At 40.5% G+C, this 17,295-nt stretch overlaps 1 protein-coding gene across 5 annotated transcripts in view; it reads left to right on the forward strand.

Moving 5' to 3' along the window:
* LOC100766053 (kinetochore-associated protein 1) overlaps positions 1-17,295 on the forward strand; it is a 72,808-nt gene that overhangs the window by 15,567 nt on the left and 39,946 nt on the right. For all 5 annotated transcript variants that reach the window (XR_003485061.2, XM_027413963.2, XM_027413962.2 and 2 more), the window contains 18 exons: positions 1,411-1,454; positions 1,559-1,624; positions 1,726-1,801; positions 4,633-4,758; positions 4,846-4,935; positions 6,700-6,753; positions 7,688-7,749; positions 9,325-9,436; positions 10,723-10,866; positions 11,420-11,476; positions 11,568-11,669; positions 12,021-12,140; positions 12,236-12,376; positions 12,949-13,047; positions 14,183-14,286; positions 14,413-14,512; positions 14,920-15,054; positions 15,735-15,854. Coding sequence is in view for 4 of the 5 variants with exons in the window: in XM_027413963.2 (XP_027269764.1) it covers positions 1,411-1,454; positions 1,559-1,624; positions 1,726-1,801; positions 4,633-4,758; positions 4,846-4,935; positions 6,700-6,753; positions 7,688-7,749; positions 9,325-9,436; positions 10,723-10,866; positions 11,420-11,476; positions 11,568-11,669; positions 12,021-12,140; positions 12,236-12,376; positions 12,949-13,047; positions 14,183-14,286; positions 14,413-14,512; positions 14,920-15,054; positions 15,735-15,854 (1,752 nt within the window). In the remaining variant the exon portion in view is untranslated. The remainder of the gene's footprint in view (positions 1-1,410; positions 1,455-1,558; positions 1,625-1,725; positions 1,802-4,632; positions 4,759-4,845; positions 4,936-6,699; positions 6,754-7,687; positions 7,750-9,324; positions 9,437-10,722; positions 10,867-11,419; positions 11,477-11,567; positions 11,670-12,020; positions 12,141-12,235; positions 12,377-12,948; positions 13,048-14,182; positions 14,287-14,412; positions 14,513-14,919; positions 15,055-15,734; positions 15,855-17,295) is intronic.

Genomic DNA, 17,295 nt, shown 5'->3' on the forward strand with positions numbered 1-17,295 from the left:
ATATATGTGTACATATTGTGTGTGTGTGTGTGTGTGTGTGTGTGTGTGTGTGTGAATAGTAACATTATTCTTGGGGCCTGGAGAGATGATTCAGTGCTTAAGCATGCCTGCTGCTCTTGAAGAGGACCTGAATTTGGTTCCCAGTACGTACATGGTGACTCATAATCACCTCCAACACCATCTTCTGATATTCAGGTCCATGCATCTACATGGTGCACATACACATACTCAAACACCCACATAAAATAAGAGAAAATGTAAATAATTTTTTTAAAAGAATAAGGCTATTTTTAAGACTAATATGACTGCTTAGCGGTGAAGTTGTTTGTCACCACATCTGATAACCTGAATTTGTTGCCTTTAACCCACATGATGGAAGAAAGAACTGTAAGTTGTCCTCTGACCTCCACTTATTGAGATACTTTATTTATCTTGTACTGTGACATGCATGTCGATATAAGTACATGTAAAAGGTAAGAGCAAGGCAGTTCTGCTGAGTGTGGTTGTACAGGCCTGTCATCCCAGCACTTTGGAACAGGAAATTCAGACATTCAAGGTCATTCTCAGTTACACAGTGAATTCTAAGCCATTGTGGGCTACATGTGACCCTGACTCAAAGAAGCAGCCAAAAATTATTAGGTTATTCTAATACACTAATATGCTAGGAAATTTAACATAATATAAATGAATTAGAAAATAAACCTTGAAAACTAATATTTTGCCAATTATGCCTATTATTCTAGAGCCTTTACCATTTGTTTATTTTGTATGGGGACAGTGCACCTTTGGAGATTAGAGGACAACCTATGGACATCTGTTCTCTCCTACAGTGTGGACTTGGGGATTTGACACAGGTCCTCAGGTTTGACAGCCAGTGCCTTTATCCACTAAGCCATCTTGCCAGCCCCTGGAGGTTTTTTTGGTGCTCTTTCCTCATCCAGATTCTAATCCAGGCTCACTTACTGAATTTGGTTATCATAGCAGGGAGTGGTTCCCTGGTCCTTTGTGTCTTTTGAGACACTGACAGTTGTGAAGGCCCAGCCCATGGTAGGATTTCCCTCTGGAATTGTCTACTTGCTTCATTTTAATTCGATTCTTGTAATGATTTTTGGGAAAATACTACACCAATCACATGTCTCAATGCAGCAAGTTGAGGTCCTTATCCTAACTGTTTTGTCCTGTGATGGTGACATTAGGTACTAAGACAGCCCCTCCCCGTCTCTTCCTGTGAGCAGTCCTTGTGTGTGCCATGGCTTCCAGACCAGAAAGAAATCTTTTTCCTCAGTTTTTCCCCAGTGATATTAAGAATCCACTGATGGATAATTCTTGCCTGAACCATTTGTTTATTCTAGTGAAGTGCATGGTTGGCTTTATATTGGAGTTTTAATCTTTTTTTTTTTTTAATTGTAGGATACTATATATCTTCTGGAAGGAATTCACAAAAATGATCCTAAGTAGGTCATGCTTTGTTTACATCGCAGCTAAATTAGAATTTACTCATGAATACTTCATGGCAGGGGCATCACACTGTAATATGTTTTTTTTTTTTTTTTTTCAGCCTATCTGAAGACTCTGTCTCTGATTTAGTACTTAGGTACCTTACAGAGGTGTTACCAGAAAACAGGTAACTTCTCTTTTTTTTTTTTAAACCTTTTTTGCCCTTTAATGAGAAACTTAAACTCCCTGATGAGTAGACATCTTGTGAAATTTCTTCCAATTTTTCAGACTGAGACGATTACTTCACAAGCACAGATTTGCTGAAGCTGAGAGCTTTGCCATTCAGTTTGGACTGGATGTTGAGGTAAACATTTATTTGTTCAAGTTGTTATTGGACAGACATTTCTTGTTGTGCTAGAGGCTCAGGAGATGCAGAAGGGCTTTATTTGAATTCTGCTGGAGAGATGGCTCAATGGTTAAGAGAACTTGTTCTTGCAGAGGACCAAGATTCAATTCTCAGTACCTATACAGTGGCTAACAACCATCTATAACTCCAGTTGTGGGGGATCTAAGTAGGCCAGACTAGTGGGCGTCATGGCACAAACCTGTAATGTCCGCACTTCGAGAAACAGAATTAGGCAGGTCTCTGAGTTTCAGGTCAGCCTGGTATACCTAGTGAGACAGAGAGAGGTATCACTGAAGACAGACCATATCAAAACAAAAAATAGTGATAAAATACAGCTATTCTTGTAGCAATTTGAAATGACACTTTTTTTTTTATTTTATTTATTTATTATGTATACAGTCTTGTGCCTGCATGCCAGCAGAGGGCACCAGATCTCATTCAAGATGGTTGTGAGCCACCATGTGGTTGCTGGGAATTGAACTCAGGACCTCTGGAAGAACAGTCAGTGCTCTTAACCTCTGAGCCATCTCTCCAGCCGGAAATGACACATTTTTAATGCCAGTCATGACGTGGTTTAGTAGACCTCTAAAACTTACTTCTTTGTGTTTACTGGAAGACTCCCTGCTTTGATATTTTTTTGACTATATTTTACTGATTTGCTTATCCACCGATGGACGCTTAATTAGATTGGATTTGTGTTTTAGCTTGAATAAAGAAAGCTCTTTGAATACTTCTTGACATGAAAGGGAAACATGCACACACACATCTCCAACATGTCAGGATCTCACCTAGGGTACTGATGAATGGCAGGCTTCAGCAGGTCAGAGAAACTGAAGAGGAGATGCAGAGTAGGCAAACTACTGGACAGACAGACATATGAGGACTTTTCTGAGGGCCAAAGCTTAGTTCTTCATTTTATTATTCATTCTGTTGCTAGTTCTACTCTATCCTTTTTCTCTTCTGTTCTTCTACCCTGATGTTTCTCTTTCCTGATGACTTCCTTCTCATTTATTTTTTCCCTCATAGTTTATATACCCCAGCAAAATCTTTCAAGCAATAGAAAAATTACAGTGAGGTTACCTTCTATTTTTTAAGTGAATGATTACAATGAATACAAGTAAAAAAAATCATGTTTCTTATTCCCTTACATGATTAAGCATTGTATGTATTACAGGTAAAAAAAAATTGTCCCCAGGAATCCACACACAGTTAAACTTTGAGACTTCCCATGTTTCAGGGGCCTTTCAACCATACCCGTTTATATAGGCAGTAGTTTTTATAAATGCCAGAAAAACAGGTTGCTAGTTTCACTTTTCGTATTTTAGATTCCTGTCCACTTACCTTAACTAACCATCCAATTCTTTGTTTTGGTATTTTTTTGTTTTATTTTGTTGAGACAGGGTTTCCTCTGTGGCTTTGGAGCCTATCCTGGAACTAGCTCTTGTAGACCAGGCTTCTTCTCAACTCACAGAGATCCACCTGCCTCTGCCTCCCAAGTGCTGGGATTAAAGGCGTGCGCCACCATCTCCTGAACAATTCTTTATTTTCTAGTTACATGAAATCAATTGTTTAAAGTTTTGTTTTAGCTATGATGCACACAAAAACCCATGAATACGTTTCCCAATATCAAAAAGAACTTGAGCTAACTCCTGGGACTCATTTTTTTTCCCCCCGAGACAGGGTTTCTCTGTGTAGCTTTGGAGCCTATCCTGGCACTCGCTCTGGAGACCAGGCTGGCTTCAAACTCACAGAGATCCGCCTGCTTCTGCCTCCCGACTGCTGGGATTAAAGGTATGTGCCACCAACGCCCGGCTCAATTTTTTTCCTTAAGCATTAACCTAAGTCATATCTATGTGGCTCCTCACGAGAAACTCATAAGTCCTACCTGTGTGACACTTCCTTCTCCTATTTTCTATTCTCTGCAGCCCTTGCTTTATCAGGGTTGGGGGCAATACTATATCCTACCTTCACCTTTATTAATTTTCCCACTGAACTAACCTCTATCATATTCCTTTACTACATTTGTTAAAAGTCCTTTTCATCAAAATTCTATTTAAACTAACACTATGTGTAATCCTTATTTCACTTAAATAGTGCAGCTTAAGAGAAAATCATCTTCATAATAATTCACAGGTAAAAATGTCTATTAGAACGGGATATTTCCATGAGATAATCAGACTACATGAAAGGCAGTGGGGATTCCTCCACACCTATTCACACCATTCCAGCCACTAGATACTAGAGAAGAATAGCAGCAGCAGCAAACATATAAAAGCACCACAATTAGCAAGGGACATTCTGGAGCCAAAGCCCTCAGGGCCTTGCCTGTCTGAGATTCCCCATCAGTGCCTTTCATCTGGTGGGCTCAACTCCTGAAGCTCAAGTGCCACCTGCTGTTCCTCTGACATGGCCACAGGCACAATAAAAAATGGTTTTCATAATTCCTAGTAATCTGGTTTATCTTCCAGATAGGTAAGAATTAACTTTTTCCCTTCCGTTCCCCATCTTTTTTTTTTTTTGAGACAAGGTTGTACCATCCAGTCCTGGCTGACATAGAGTTTCCTCTTTACAAAGCCTGCTAATGAATGTACAGAGATCTCCCTGCTCAGCCTCCCAAGTGCTGGGACTAAGACATGCACCATTGTGACTGCCAAAATTGCCTTGTTTAAACCCTGTTCCTGAGCCAAGGGAGGAGTCTCCTTTTCATGGTAGTTTTCCTTAGCTTCCTGAGACAATGTCACGCTCAAATCCTATACTTCACCTCACTATATGGCATGTTTGTGTTATAGCTTGTTTATAAAGTCAAATCAAATGACATATTGGAGAAACTGGCTTTGATTTCTTTGGACACCAGTGAGCAGACCAAATGGCAGCAACTTGTAGAAGAAGCTCAAGAAAATCTCTGCAAAATCCAGGTGTGTTTTCCAGTCATCAGCTGGATTTTTCAGGTTGATGTCCTATCCGGCATTATTAAGTTGCCTTCATCTGCATGTTTGAAACAGGATGATGACTTCGTGGTGAATTTCTGCCTCAAGGCCCAGTGGATAACCTATGAAACCACCCAGGAAATGCTCAGTTATGCTAAAGCCAGAGTAAGTTGTTTTCCTTTTAGAAAAATTTGCTTTAATCACTCATGATAATTCTCTCAGCTCAATATTTTCTTGTCTGTCAGTTTTTTTTGTTTGTTTGTTTGGTTGGTTTGGTTTTTCGAAACAGGGTTTCTCTGTGTGGCTTTGGAGCCAATCCTGGCACTCGCTCTGGAGACCAGGATGGCCTGGAACTCGTAGAGATCCACCTGCCTCTGCCTCCTGAGTGCTGGGATTAAAGGCGTGTGCCACCAACGCCCGGCCTAAATTTTTTTTTTCTTAAGTTACCTTTTTCTGTCCTGCTTTGAGACAGTTTACATAAGACTTAGTTTACCTGTTTCAAGTTCAGGGATCCTAGCTTACTCATGGAGCTGTGTGCATCCATCAGCACATTCTAGAATGAGACATGTGTAGTTTCTTTCTGGCCCCTCTCCCTGATAACTACTCATTTACTTCCTTTTTCTACTTAGTGTGTAAATTCTAGATATTTCTTATTTATTTATTTTTTTGTTTAGGTTTTTCGTGATAGATTTTCTGTGTAGCCCTGGCTGTCCTAGAATTCACTCTGTAGAACTGGCTGCCCTTGAGCTCAGACCTACCTGCCTTAGCCTCCCAAGTACAGGGATTAAAGGTGCACATGCCCGGCTTGGGCAATTTCATATGCAATATTTTTATTTATGATTTATTTTTATTTTATTTATTTTTGAGTCAGAGTTTCACTTTCTGGCCCTGGGTAGCCTTGGACTTGCTCTGTAGAGCAGGCTGACCTTGAATTCAGAGAGACCTTCTGGCTCTACATCCCAGTGCTAGGATTAAAGGTGTGAACCAGCATACCCAGCTACTTTTATTATTTCTGTGTGTGTGTGTGTGTGTGTGTGTGTGTGTGTGTGTGTGTGTGTCTTGTGTGTGTGTGTATGTGTCTGTGTGTCTATGTGTCTGTGTGTCTGTGTCTGTTTCTGTGTGTCAGTGCATGTGAATGGAGGTTCCTTCTGAGGCAAGAAAAGGGCACCCTTTTTTTTTTTTTTTTTTTTGGTTTTTGAGACAGGGTTTCTCTGTGGCTTTGGAGGCTGTCCTGGAACTAGCTCTTGTAGAACAGGCTAGTCTCGAACTCACAGAGATCCACCTGCCTCTGCCTCCCGAGTGCTGAGATTAAAGGCATGCGCCACCACTGCCCGGCGAAAAGGGCACCCTTTATCCCAGCTCTTGGGAGGCAGAGGCAGGTGAATCTCTGACTTCAAGGCCAGGCTGGTCTACAGAGTGAGTTCCAGGACCGCCAGGGCTGTTACCCAGAGAAACCCTATCGAAAAAGAAAAAAGAAAGGAAAAGAAAGCAAGAATAGGACATCAGATCCCCTGGTGCTGAACCAAATTAGGGTACTCAGAAAGGATAGTACATACTCTTAACGTTTGAGCCCACATAACTCATTTCTTTATTTGTTAATTCCATTGCATATTACAGATCCCTTTCATTCTGGGCTTAGATATGATTTACTTTCAAAGATAATGTTTTCTGTCAAGTCTCAGAAAATCCACCCTCTTTGTGAAGAGCAACATAGCTCCCTGTGTTCTCTTCCCTCTTTCTTTCTCTCTCTCTCTCTCTCTCTCTCTCTCTCTCTCTCTCTCTCCCTCCTCCCTCCCTCCCTCCCTCCCTCCCTTCCTTCCTTCCTTCCTTCCTTTCTTTTTGCACTGATATACAATGTATTTTGACTAGGTATGTCCCCAGCACATTTCTGTCCTAACATGGCCTCTTTGTCTCACCATCCATGTTTAGCTCCTAAAGAAAGAAGACAAAACCCTGCCTGCCTATTCTGATGGCTTCATGGAGGTAATGGCATTGCATTGGTAGTTAGTTTGTGGATGAAGATGTTGTTTTTCTTTTCAAGGCAGATTGATATTAAGTGACTGTTCAGTACCTCAGCTTCCTTAGCAACAAAATGGGACTCCAGTAGTGTGGTGGTTTTGGAGTCAAAGCAAACAATCCATGTAACATGTTTCTGTTTAGTCCCTGATAGCTGCTAAATGCTCGATAAATGGACTGCAGTGATCAGTATGGGCATGTATATGAGCATATATGCATTTAAATTCCCAAAATAAGGTAGACGAGATGGCTCAGAGGGTCAGAGTGCTTGTGCCAAGCTTAAAGATCCACGTTCAGTCCTTGAGACCAAATTGCTAGAAGGACCAACTCCTGCAGATTGTCCTCTGCCTCCCACTTGCTGTGGTACACGAACCCACCTCCCTGTCCACACACAGGCAGTATAATAAATGTTAAAAACTATTAATTTCTCAAAATAAATGTTTAATCCAGACAAGTTATCCCTTAAATGTAAATGATTAAGTAGAAACCCCACACTTAATATTCATTTGCCTTTATAATGAAATGTGACTAGAAATGTTGTCTTTATTTGTGTGTAATATATTAAATAATGAAAGTTGTGTGAATGGGAATTGAGCCATAATATGAGTTAAAGTGAGAGTGTATACAAGGCTTCTGTAGTAGAATGGCCTTTATTTTTAGCATTTAAAATTTTAAAAATTTCAATGTCATCACTGTGTTTGTGTGTTTACAAGGATACAAGAGCCATTGCATGAGTATGGAGGTCAGAGGGCAACACTGTGGAATCAGCTCCTTCCTACATTTCAGTGGGATCCAGGGATTGACCTCAGGTCACCAGGCTCACACCACAGGTGCCTTTTAATGAGCCATCTTTGCAGCCCACATGTTATTAAAATTATCAAGTGATTTTTTTTTTCTTTAGGTGCTCAAGGCTCATGCAAAGTTAACTACATTTTATGGAGCATTTGGACCAGAGAAATTCAGGTATGTGCATCCTATTTTTAAATTTTGGGTTATGAATGAATTATGTTCGGGATATCATGAGAAAGGTAGTATTCCTGTGAGTGATTTTGTATCCAAGGGAAGGAGGAGTCTGTGTGTTCCAGTGATAGGAAATATTGTCTTCCCAGCAATACTTAAGAGCTGCGTCAACATTTTTGTCTTGTTCTTGGTCATTGCCTGTTTTCTAGTGGCTTAACTTACCATTGCTGTTAAACATGTCTTGTATGTTTAGGTAATTAAATTCTTAGCGTGTGTATGTGAGTGCATCTATTTGAATTCAGTTTCTGGGACCACAGTTGCTAAGGCAAAATTTCTACATATCTACATATGTCCTCCAAATATATTTGTTCTGATAGATGGCTTAGAAAATGCCTGTTTTCCATTCATTCTCTTTGTCAGAAAACTATTGTTTTTCTAATCTAAAGTATTACAAAACTGACTTGATTTGGTTTGACTCAATTTTTTAATGTCTTTTGTTTTATATAAGAAATCTTTTTTCTTTCTTTTTTTTTTTTTTTCTTTTCTTTTTTGGTTTTCGAGACAGGTTTTCTCTGTAGCTTTGTAGACCAGGCTGGCCTCGAACTCACAGAGATCCACCTGCATCTGCCTCTTGAGTTCTGGGATTAAAGATGTGACACCATTGCCCCCCCCTTACTTTTTTTTTTTTTTTTTTTTTTTGAGACAGGTTTCCTATAGCCTAGGCTAGCCTAAAACTTGATATGTAGCTGGCTCAATTCTCCTGTTTGATGGTGTTAGATCCCTTGGAACTGGAGTTATAGACAGTTCCGAGCTGCTGTGTGGATGCTGAGAATTGGACCTGGGTCCTATGGAAGAGCAGCCAATGTTCTTGACCACTGGGCCATCTCTTTGGGTTGTCTATGTTGTGATTATCTGATCTGGCTTCCTTACTGGAGAGTCAGTGCCATTAGTGAAGATGACATGAGTTCTCTAGATTTGGGAAAGGAGACTTACTTGGCACTGTGGAATTTTTAGATATGTTTTGTTTTTTTTACTTAATTGTTTTTAAAAAATGGTGGAGAGATTGGTCATCAATAAAGCACACTTGTTCTTATAGAGAACCCGGGTTTGGTTCCCAGCACCTACATAGTGCCTCTCAGTAATTGATAACTCCGGTTCCAGGGAGTCAGACTCCCTTCTCTGACCTCTGAGAGCACCACACACATAAGTGGTGCAAATACATGTGTGTAGTAGGCAAAACATTCGTACACTATACACTTGAGTGGTATAAATACATACATACAGGCAAAAATTCATACACCTGTGAAATAAAATTAAAATTTTGAAAAGGGAAGTAGTTGGATCCAGCTCAAGTATGGCCACCAAGTATGACTGCCTGAGTTCAATTCCTGAGGCCCACATGATGGGGGAGAGAATCAGTTCCTATAATTTGTCTTCTGACCTCTACATGTGTGCCTCGAGCAGTTCCCCCCACTAAATAAATAACAGTTCAAAATAAGTGGCTAAGATGTATAATAATACCTATTTGGAAAGTATGTTTTTAAACTCCTAACTTGGCTTTTCTCTCTGATTTCTCAGTGGTAGCTCTTGGATTGAATTCCTGAATAGTGAAGATGTGCTTGGAGATATTTTTATGCAGCTAAGGGAAGGAAACCTTGTTTGTGCTCAGTATCTTTGGCTTAGACATCGGGTAATGTATTCTGCATTTTTAATTTATTGATTTCCAGAGTCTGAAATGGATGGTTGAATATTGGGAACTACCAGGCTGTCAAGTATGACTGGGCAGCGAGTGTTTCTAGATTGATAGGCTGTCGACTGACTCGGGAGATTATCCTCAGATAATAGTAGATCAGAGGAGTGCTGTGGCTGATAGGGCCTTATTTTATCCATCTTCAGAGTCTGATCAGCTCTAAGATGTTCCTCAGTAGGTCCTCAGTAGGCAATATTTTTATTAAGTGACTTATTAATATCACGCTTCTGCCGATATGGTGGAGATGATACTATTTGGATTATAGTAAAGGAATACTCATTAAAGGTATTTATCTTAAGGCTGTGTGCAGTGGCACATACCTGTAGTCACAGATCCTCTGGAGGCTGAGGCAGGAGGATTGCTTAGTCTAGGAGTTTCAGGCCCGACTGAGCAGTATAGACACCATCTTTTCCACAGATAGACTGTTTAAATCCCTTATGTTGGCTGATATTGACATATAATATTTAGATTAAAAAATGTTATGCCACTCATGAATATTCTTATTAGCATTTGTATTATCATCTCCAGTTGTATTTTCCTTTGGATACAATCTCTTCTGTGTGTGTTTATTGTCTATTGCTTATTAATACAATATTTCATGAATTGTGACTCTCCCTCATTTGAACTAATTGCATAAAGTTCCTTTCTCATTCATTATTAAATCAGTAACATCGCTGGGCAATATTGGCATACGCCTTTATCCCAGCACTGAGGAGGCAGAGGCAGGCGATTCTCTTGAGTTCCAGGACAGCCAGGACTACATAGAAACCCTATCTCAAACAAACATGCAAAAAAAAAAAAAAAATCAGTAGCATAATCTTTGAAATGGCTTTAAAATTTTTTGTTTAAGAAAATAATTTGCAAGCGGGGCGTTGGTGGCGCACGCCTTTAATCCCAGCATTCGGGAGGCAGAGGCAGGTGGATCTCTGTGAGTTCGAGACGAGCCTGGTCTCCAGAGCGAGTGCCAGGATAGGCTCCAAAGCTCACAGAGAAACCCTGTCTCGAAAAAAAAAAAAAAAAAAAGAGAAAAGAAAATAATTTGCTTCAGTTAGCATGCAAAGTAATGGGTTTTGCCAAGGCATTTCATGTATCTATGTCATTGTACTTCGTTTTTTATTTTTTCCCCTCTCACTGCCTTCCCCAAAGATAGAGCAGGTCTTTGTCCTTTGAGGGGTTGTTGGTTTAAATTTGTCAGACAAGTCTTAATTTCTAATTCTGTAATTCAGGCTGACTTTGAAAGCAAGTTTGATGTGAAGATGCTAGAGAACTTGCTGAATTCAATTTCTACACAAGTTTCCTTGGAAAAACTTTGTTCATGGTTTAAAAATGATGTGATCCCATTCGTGAGGAGGATTGTCCCCGAAGGACAAGTGAGTTTCTTCTAGTATTTCCACTCTTTAAGACTTAATTTAATGCTTCATATTAGATTACTGAGAAAGTCCTTTAAAAGGTGATACAACTGGATGCAATGGTGCACACTTCTAGTCTCAGCACTTGAGAGGCTACGGTAGAAGGATTGCTAGGAATTTGAGTCCAGTCTACATAGCAACTGCATAGCAAGTCCCAGATCAGCATGGGCTACAAAGTATCTGACTACCATGCTGGCATGTGTGAGGTCTTGGGTTCAGTGTCCAGCAGTGTAACTGGTATATAAATAACTTCTAAGAGATGGCTATAGGGCTAGAGAGATGGCTCAGTGGTTAAGAGCACATTCTAGTCTTTCAGGAAACCTAGGTTTAGTTCCCAGCACCCACATTATGTGCCTCACAACCATCTGCAGGTCTAGCTCCAGGAGAACTGATGCCCCCCTCCCATGCATGCATGCATTCACATACAGTTTTTAAAAATTCTTAAAAACTGATTATAGAAATTTTGTGTTGTAATTATTGAGAATTTTACTTTTAAATGTTATATCTATTTCAGAACATTCTTGCAAAGTGGTTGGAACAAGCATCTAGGAACCTAGAATTAACTGATAAGGTAATACCTGTGTATGAAATATGAAAATAACATTTGCTCCCTCACAGCAGCTTCAAACTTGATTTTTAATGGTCTTTCATATTTGTAAAAGGCAAACTGGCCAGAAAATGGACTTCAGCTAGCGGAGGTGTTCTTTACAGCAGAAAAGACAGAGAAGTTTGGATTTGCATCCTCTTGGCACTGGATTTCCTGGGTATGATGTCGAGACAGATTTCATGGTGAAATAATCACATCATGCGTGGTATGGGAAGTATCAGCAAAAGGATCAGAAATTCAAGGATACCCTTGACTATGTATCATGTTCAAGGCCAGCCTCAGCTACATGAGAGCCTCTCTCAGAGACAGAGAGTTTATATTTGGGTTTTGAGACAATTGCTCCCCTGCTGCCTGTTCTCAAACTTTTCACAAAGAAGTGAATTTTAGATTCTGGTTTCGCCCTCTGTGTACTTGTGGCCAGTACTCATTTCTTTGAGATAAGTTTGACTGTGTTTCCCTATCACACTTTTGTTTTGTGTCCTTAATGATGTTGATGCTTTTGTTTTAGAAAGATTATCAAAACACAGAGGAAGTCCAACAGTTACAGACACTGGTAATCAAGTTGCAGGAGCTGATCACCCTGCATAAGAAATACAACTGCAAACTATCCCTTTCTGAGTTTGAGAAGGTAGAGTTCCAGCCCCGGGAGCACCGTTTTGTTTTGGTATCCAGTTGTGGCCAGACTCTGCGTCATTTACACCATCTTCCCTGTCTCATCTCCAGGAAAACACGACCACTATAGTGTTCCGGATGATTGACAGGGTCTCGGCACCAGAGCTGATCCCCTCTGTCTTAGAAAAGTTTGTGAGAGTTTACATGCGGGAACAAAATTTGCAAGAAGAACTTCTTTTGCTTTATATAGAGGTAATATTTTAACTTTTTAAGTACTTATTTCTTATTGCATGACTGTGTGTGCCCACAGACGTGGTGCCTGTTGTGAAGATCAAGAACAACTTGGGAGACTCAGTTCTCTCCTTCCTCCACATGGGTCCTGGGTGTCTAGCTCAGCGCCTTTACCTGCTGAGCGATCAGTCCCACTTTTTGATTCTGAAATTTTTGCAGTATGTCATCATGCTAAATCCTGGCTTCACCACTAGCACCTATGAGACATTTGAATTGATCAAGAATGTAAACTAATTTCTGCTATAATTGTTGAAGGATCTCCCTCCTGGCTATTAGAGAGGCTGAAATGCTAGGGTCACTAACGGTCAAAAGTTCAAAACCAGCTAGGCAGCATAATGAGGTCCCATCTTAAGAAGAAAAAGAACAGGAGGACTTTTCCCAAGGGATTCAATCCGTACTGGTTTTGGCTGGGAGAAGGTACTAGGGATCAGGCTTCTGGAGTCCCAGCTTGGTCTGTCTCATTAAAGGTTTGTGCCACCACATCCAGCCTGTGAGCTTCTAATATTTGAAAAATGTATGTTTCTCTTTCTTAGGATTTACTAAAGAGGTGTAGCTCGAAGTCAGCGACACTCTTTGACACAGCATGGGAAGCGAAGGCCATGGCAGTGATAAGATGCTTGTCTGACATAGATGTAAGCAAACACTGACTGTTGGGTTTTCCTGTTTGAAGTAATAAGTTTCCTTTTCAACAATGGCTTTTTTTTTTTTTTAAAGATTTTATTTATTTATTATGTATACAACATTCTGCTTCCATGTATATCTGCACACCAGAAGAGGGCACCAGATCTCATAACGGATGGTTGTGAGCCACCATGTGGTTGCTGGGAATTGAACTCAGGACCTCTGGAAGAGCAGTCGGTGCTCTTAACCCCTGATCCATCTCTCCAGCCCTCAACAATGGCTCTTAAAGCTGTTTTCTGATCATAAAAATGACATGTATTAGGGAAACTTTGTAGAATGTAAAAAAAAGATAAAAACCATACATAATTCTATTTCCTTTGATTATGGAAAATGAGAAGAAAGTTCACCCATTCCTATTACCAAAAGAATTTCCATGGTCAGTTGGATGCTTATCAGGCCAGGAGCTGGAGTTACTAAGATGGTGCTGGGTTTCAGAGTGATTCCCCACTGTTATTAGTTCTATTATAAAGATAGGGTGCATGTGCTCCTCGTTTCAGCATTTAGGATGGCAAGCCATATATGAAGCCTTGTCTTGGGAAACAATAAAGGATAGGAAAATAATTAAATATCTAAAATACAAGGGCAGCCCTGATTGACAATGGGTTAGAGAAAGACATGACATGAAGTTAGGAGGATCTGTGTGAGTCTGGGGGCAGCTTGCCTCAAATTCACTCAATAGCAGAGGGTGCTCTTGATCTTTATTTATTTTAGATTTATTTTATGTTTTATATATTAATGCTTTGCTTGCATACATGTTTGTGCACTATATGTGTGCCCAGAGTCCATTGAAGTCAGAAGAGGGTGTCGGATTTCCTAGAACTGGAGTTCACAGATGGTTGTGAGCTGCCAGATTTGGGTTCTGGAAACTAAAGTCAGGTCCTCCGCAGGGGCTGCAAGTACTCTACTATTGAGCCATCTCTCCAGCCCCTGAAATTGTTCTTTGTGTGTAACAATTGGAGAGAATATATGCTTTTGCAGGCAGATGAAATGCTCTTGCTGCCCCACACCTGCTGTTTGCAGTGCCAGTCACTTACATGAGTGATGCTGCTGAGGGCTGGTCACTGTCCCTGTGTGGTCTGCTTGTAGCTCATCTTTGATGCTGTGCTGAAGATCATGTACAAGGCAGTGGTTCCCTGGAGTGCAGCTGTGGAGCAGCTGGTGAAACAGCACCTGGAAATGGACCACCCCAAGTAAGCTTGCAGGACAATGATGTTTCTGTGCCCTGCTCCAGCCTCCTGCTTTTGGGGTGACAGCCAGTTGTGTTTTTCCATTGGCTGTTTCACATAGTCATGTTAATATTAGTACATTTTGTTCAGGGTCAAGTTATTGCAGGAAAGTTACAAACTGATGGAGATGAAGAAACTTTTACGAGGCTATGGAATCAGAGAGGTGAATCTCTTGAACAAGGAAATAATGGTAAGTGCTAGTTGGATTTGGTTCCTCTACTTTCTTGTAATTCTAGAGCAGCATAGGAAATTGACTGAAGATTTTCATATTCTCACAGTTAACAGAGCTAGATTTATTATGTGGGAGTGGGTCACACATGTGCCATATGAAACATATGAAAGTAGAAGGAAAACTCAGAGGAGTTGGTTCTCTCCTTCTACCATGTAGGTTTTATGAAGTGAACTCAGGTCGTCTGACCTTTACTCACTGAACCATCTCACTGGCTCCATAAATCATGCTTTAATCTTAGATCCAGTTTTGGGTTTTTGTTTTTTTTTCTGCATTGTAAAAATATTTTAGACATTTTGCCTTCATAAGCAACTGATTTCTGGGCTCTGTAAGTCTTCATGTTAAGAAATACGTGTTGTCTCTTTCAGAGGGTGGTCAGATACATTCTCAAGCAAGATACCCCGTCTTCTTTAGAAGATGCTCTGAAGGTGGCCCAAGGGTACCGGCTGTCTGATGATGAAATCTACAGTCTAAGAATTATTGATCTGATTGACAGAGAACAGGTGTGGAAGTTTTAGATTGTCATGGGGCTGCTTTGTTGACTAAATCTCTACAGAAACCAAATTGTCCAAACTACTTTCACAAAACAAAATAAGCTATGTCAACATGAAAACGTAGTATATCAAAATAACTACTTTTAAACAGTATTCTGTGAATAGATAATGGGCTTTTACACTCTAGTTAGTACAGCTCAAACTCAGGCCTTACATATGGCATAGGAATCTTAGATTCTAAAATAATGTGTGTGGGGTTTGTAGGGTTTTTTCCATCTTTTTTTTTTTTTTTTTTTTTGTATGTCAGAGGTCCAGACAGGGTTTCTCTGTGTAGCTTTGGAGCCTGTCCTGGCACTGCCTGTGTAGCCCAGCTGGCCTCAAACTCAGAGATCCACCTGCCTCTACCTCCTGAGTGCTAGGATTAAAGGTGTATGCCACCACTGCCCAGCTCCAGCCCTCAGATTTTTAAAAATATTAAACTGTAGCCTTTTTTTCAAAGTGTCTTTTTGTCTTGTTTCCCATTCTGCTAATTAAGCCCAGGTCCTCACTCTGGACATTGTGTCCATAATTTTAAAAAAATAATTTTTTTTTTCTCCTTCTCACTTTCAAGTAGAAAAGAAAGAGCTAAGTTCAAACTGTACCTTGCAAGGCCCAGCTGTTTATTGTTTTCTTTCTAACACGGTTCACAGAGGGATGACTGTCTCCTGCTACTGAGGTCTCTGCCTCCGGTTGAAGCTGAGAAAACTGCGGAAAGAGTCATCATTTGGGCTCGACTGGCACTGCAAGAAGAGCCAGACGGTTCTGAAGAGGTGAGGGTGTTGTTACCTGAAATGTGGGGTTGTTGGGGTATAGATGTGGGGAGGGCAGGACCTTGAATTCCAGGCCAGCCTGGCTCCCTTACAAGTCCTTGTTTCAAAAGAAATCATTGAAGCTGAACGTGCCCTCAGTAGAGCCAGTCACTCTCCTTTAGAGATAAGAGACCCAAGTATCAGGTTGTGTGGCATACGACTTCAATGCCAGGCAGAGACCACCAGCCTGCTGATCTACGCAGTGAGTTCCAAACCAGCCTGGGCTACATAGTAAGACCCTGCCCCTGCCTCCACCCCCAACAAAAAAACTTAACAGAATAGTTGGATTGTAAAGCCTTAAGAAATGCCTCCTAGCTTTAAATAAATTGTCTACTTTTTCACATAAAGTTGGGATGTAGGTCCTATTGTAGATTAAGTGCAGAAAATGAGCTTCTAAATGACTTTCTTGTTTATTAGAAAGGAACAGAGCCTCAACTCAAATTTGTTTTGGTACTGCCATTGGTTCCATGTGTGTGTCGTGCTGGTGATCGAATGCGGTCCTCTGCTGCTGAATTACACTCCACCTCCATCATGTCCTTTAATTAAGACTTCTCTTTTTGTGTTTTGTTCTGTTTTTTTTTTCTCTCTGTTGTTAAATCTTCTAAAAAATTGCTGAAAGCCTAATTATTTACTCCATTTAAATTACCTAAGTTATTTGTTAACCTTCTACTTTGTTCTCTTAAGTGTTTTACCTGAGAAAGTTTGTAAAGGTTTCGTGTGACTCCGAAAGAAAAAGAAAGGTCTGGGGCTGGAGAGATGGCTTGGTGGTTAAGAGCACTGATTGCCCTTCCAAAGGACCCAGGTTCAATTCCAAGCACTCACATGGCAGTTTACAATTGTCTGTAACTCCACTTCCAGGGGACCTGACACCCTCACATGGGCAGGCAAAACACTAATGTTCATAAAATAAAAATGAATAAAAATTAAAAAGAAAAGAAAAAAGTCTGTCAATCAGTGTAGTTGAAAGGATATAGGTTAGAACATCTTTCCTGGTATTTCTAAATTTGGTATCAGTGAGGCTCCCTTTGATGCTTGTAACCCCTTGCAGCTACACATAATCTTCAATCGGTTCTTTTACTATTTTTCTGATTCCTTCATTGTTTTTTTTTTTTGTTTGCTTCCTTTATATTCTGTGTGTGTGTGTGTGTGTGTGTGTGTGTGTGTGTGTGTGTGTGTGTGTGTGTGTGTGTCCAGATAGGGTTTTTTTGGTATAACAGCCCTAGCTGTCCTGGAACTCGCTCTGTAAATCAGGCTGTCCTGGAACTCACAGAGATCTGCCTGTCTCTGTCTCCCCAGTGCTGGGATCAAAGGCGTGCATCACCACCTGTTGATTCCATTGTTCTTATGTATGTTTTTGTCTGTGTCCAGCTGAGGTGATCGGTAAAGAAGCAGATTTCACTTT

Source organism: Cricetulus griseus, chromosome 4 (assembly GCF_003668045.3).
Source record: "Cricetulus griseus strain 17A/GY chromosome 4, alternate assembly CriGri-PICRH-1.0, whole genome shotgun sequence".
Taxonomy (NCBI): domain Eukaryota; kingdom Metazoa; phylum Chordata; class Mammalia; order Rodentia; family Cricetidae; genus Cricetulus; species Cricetulus griseus.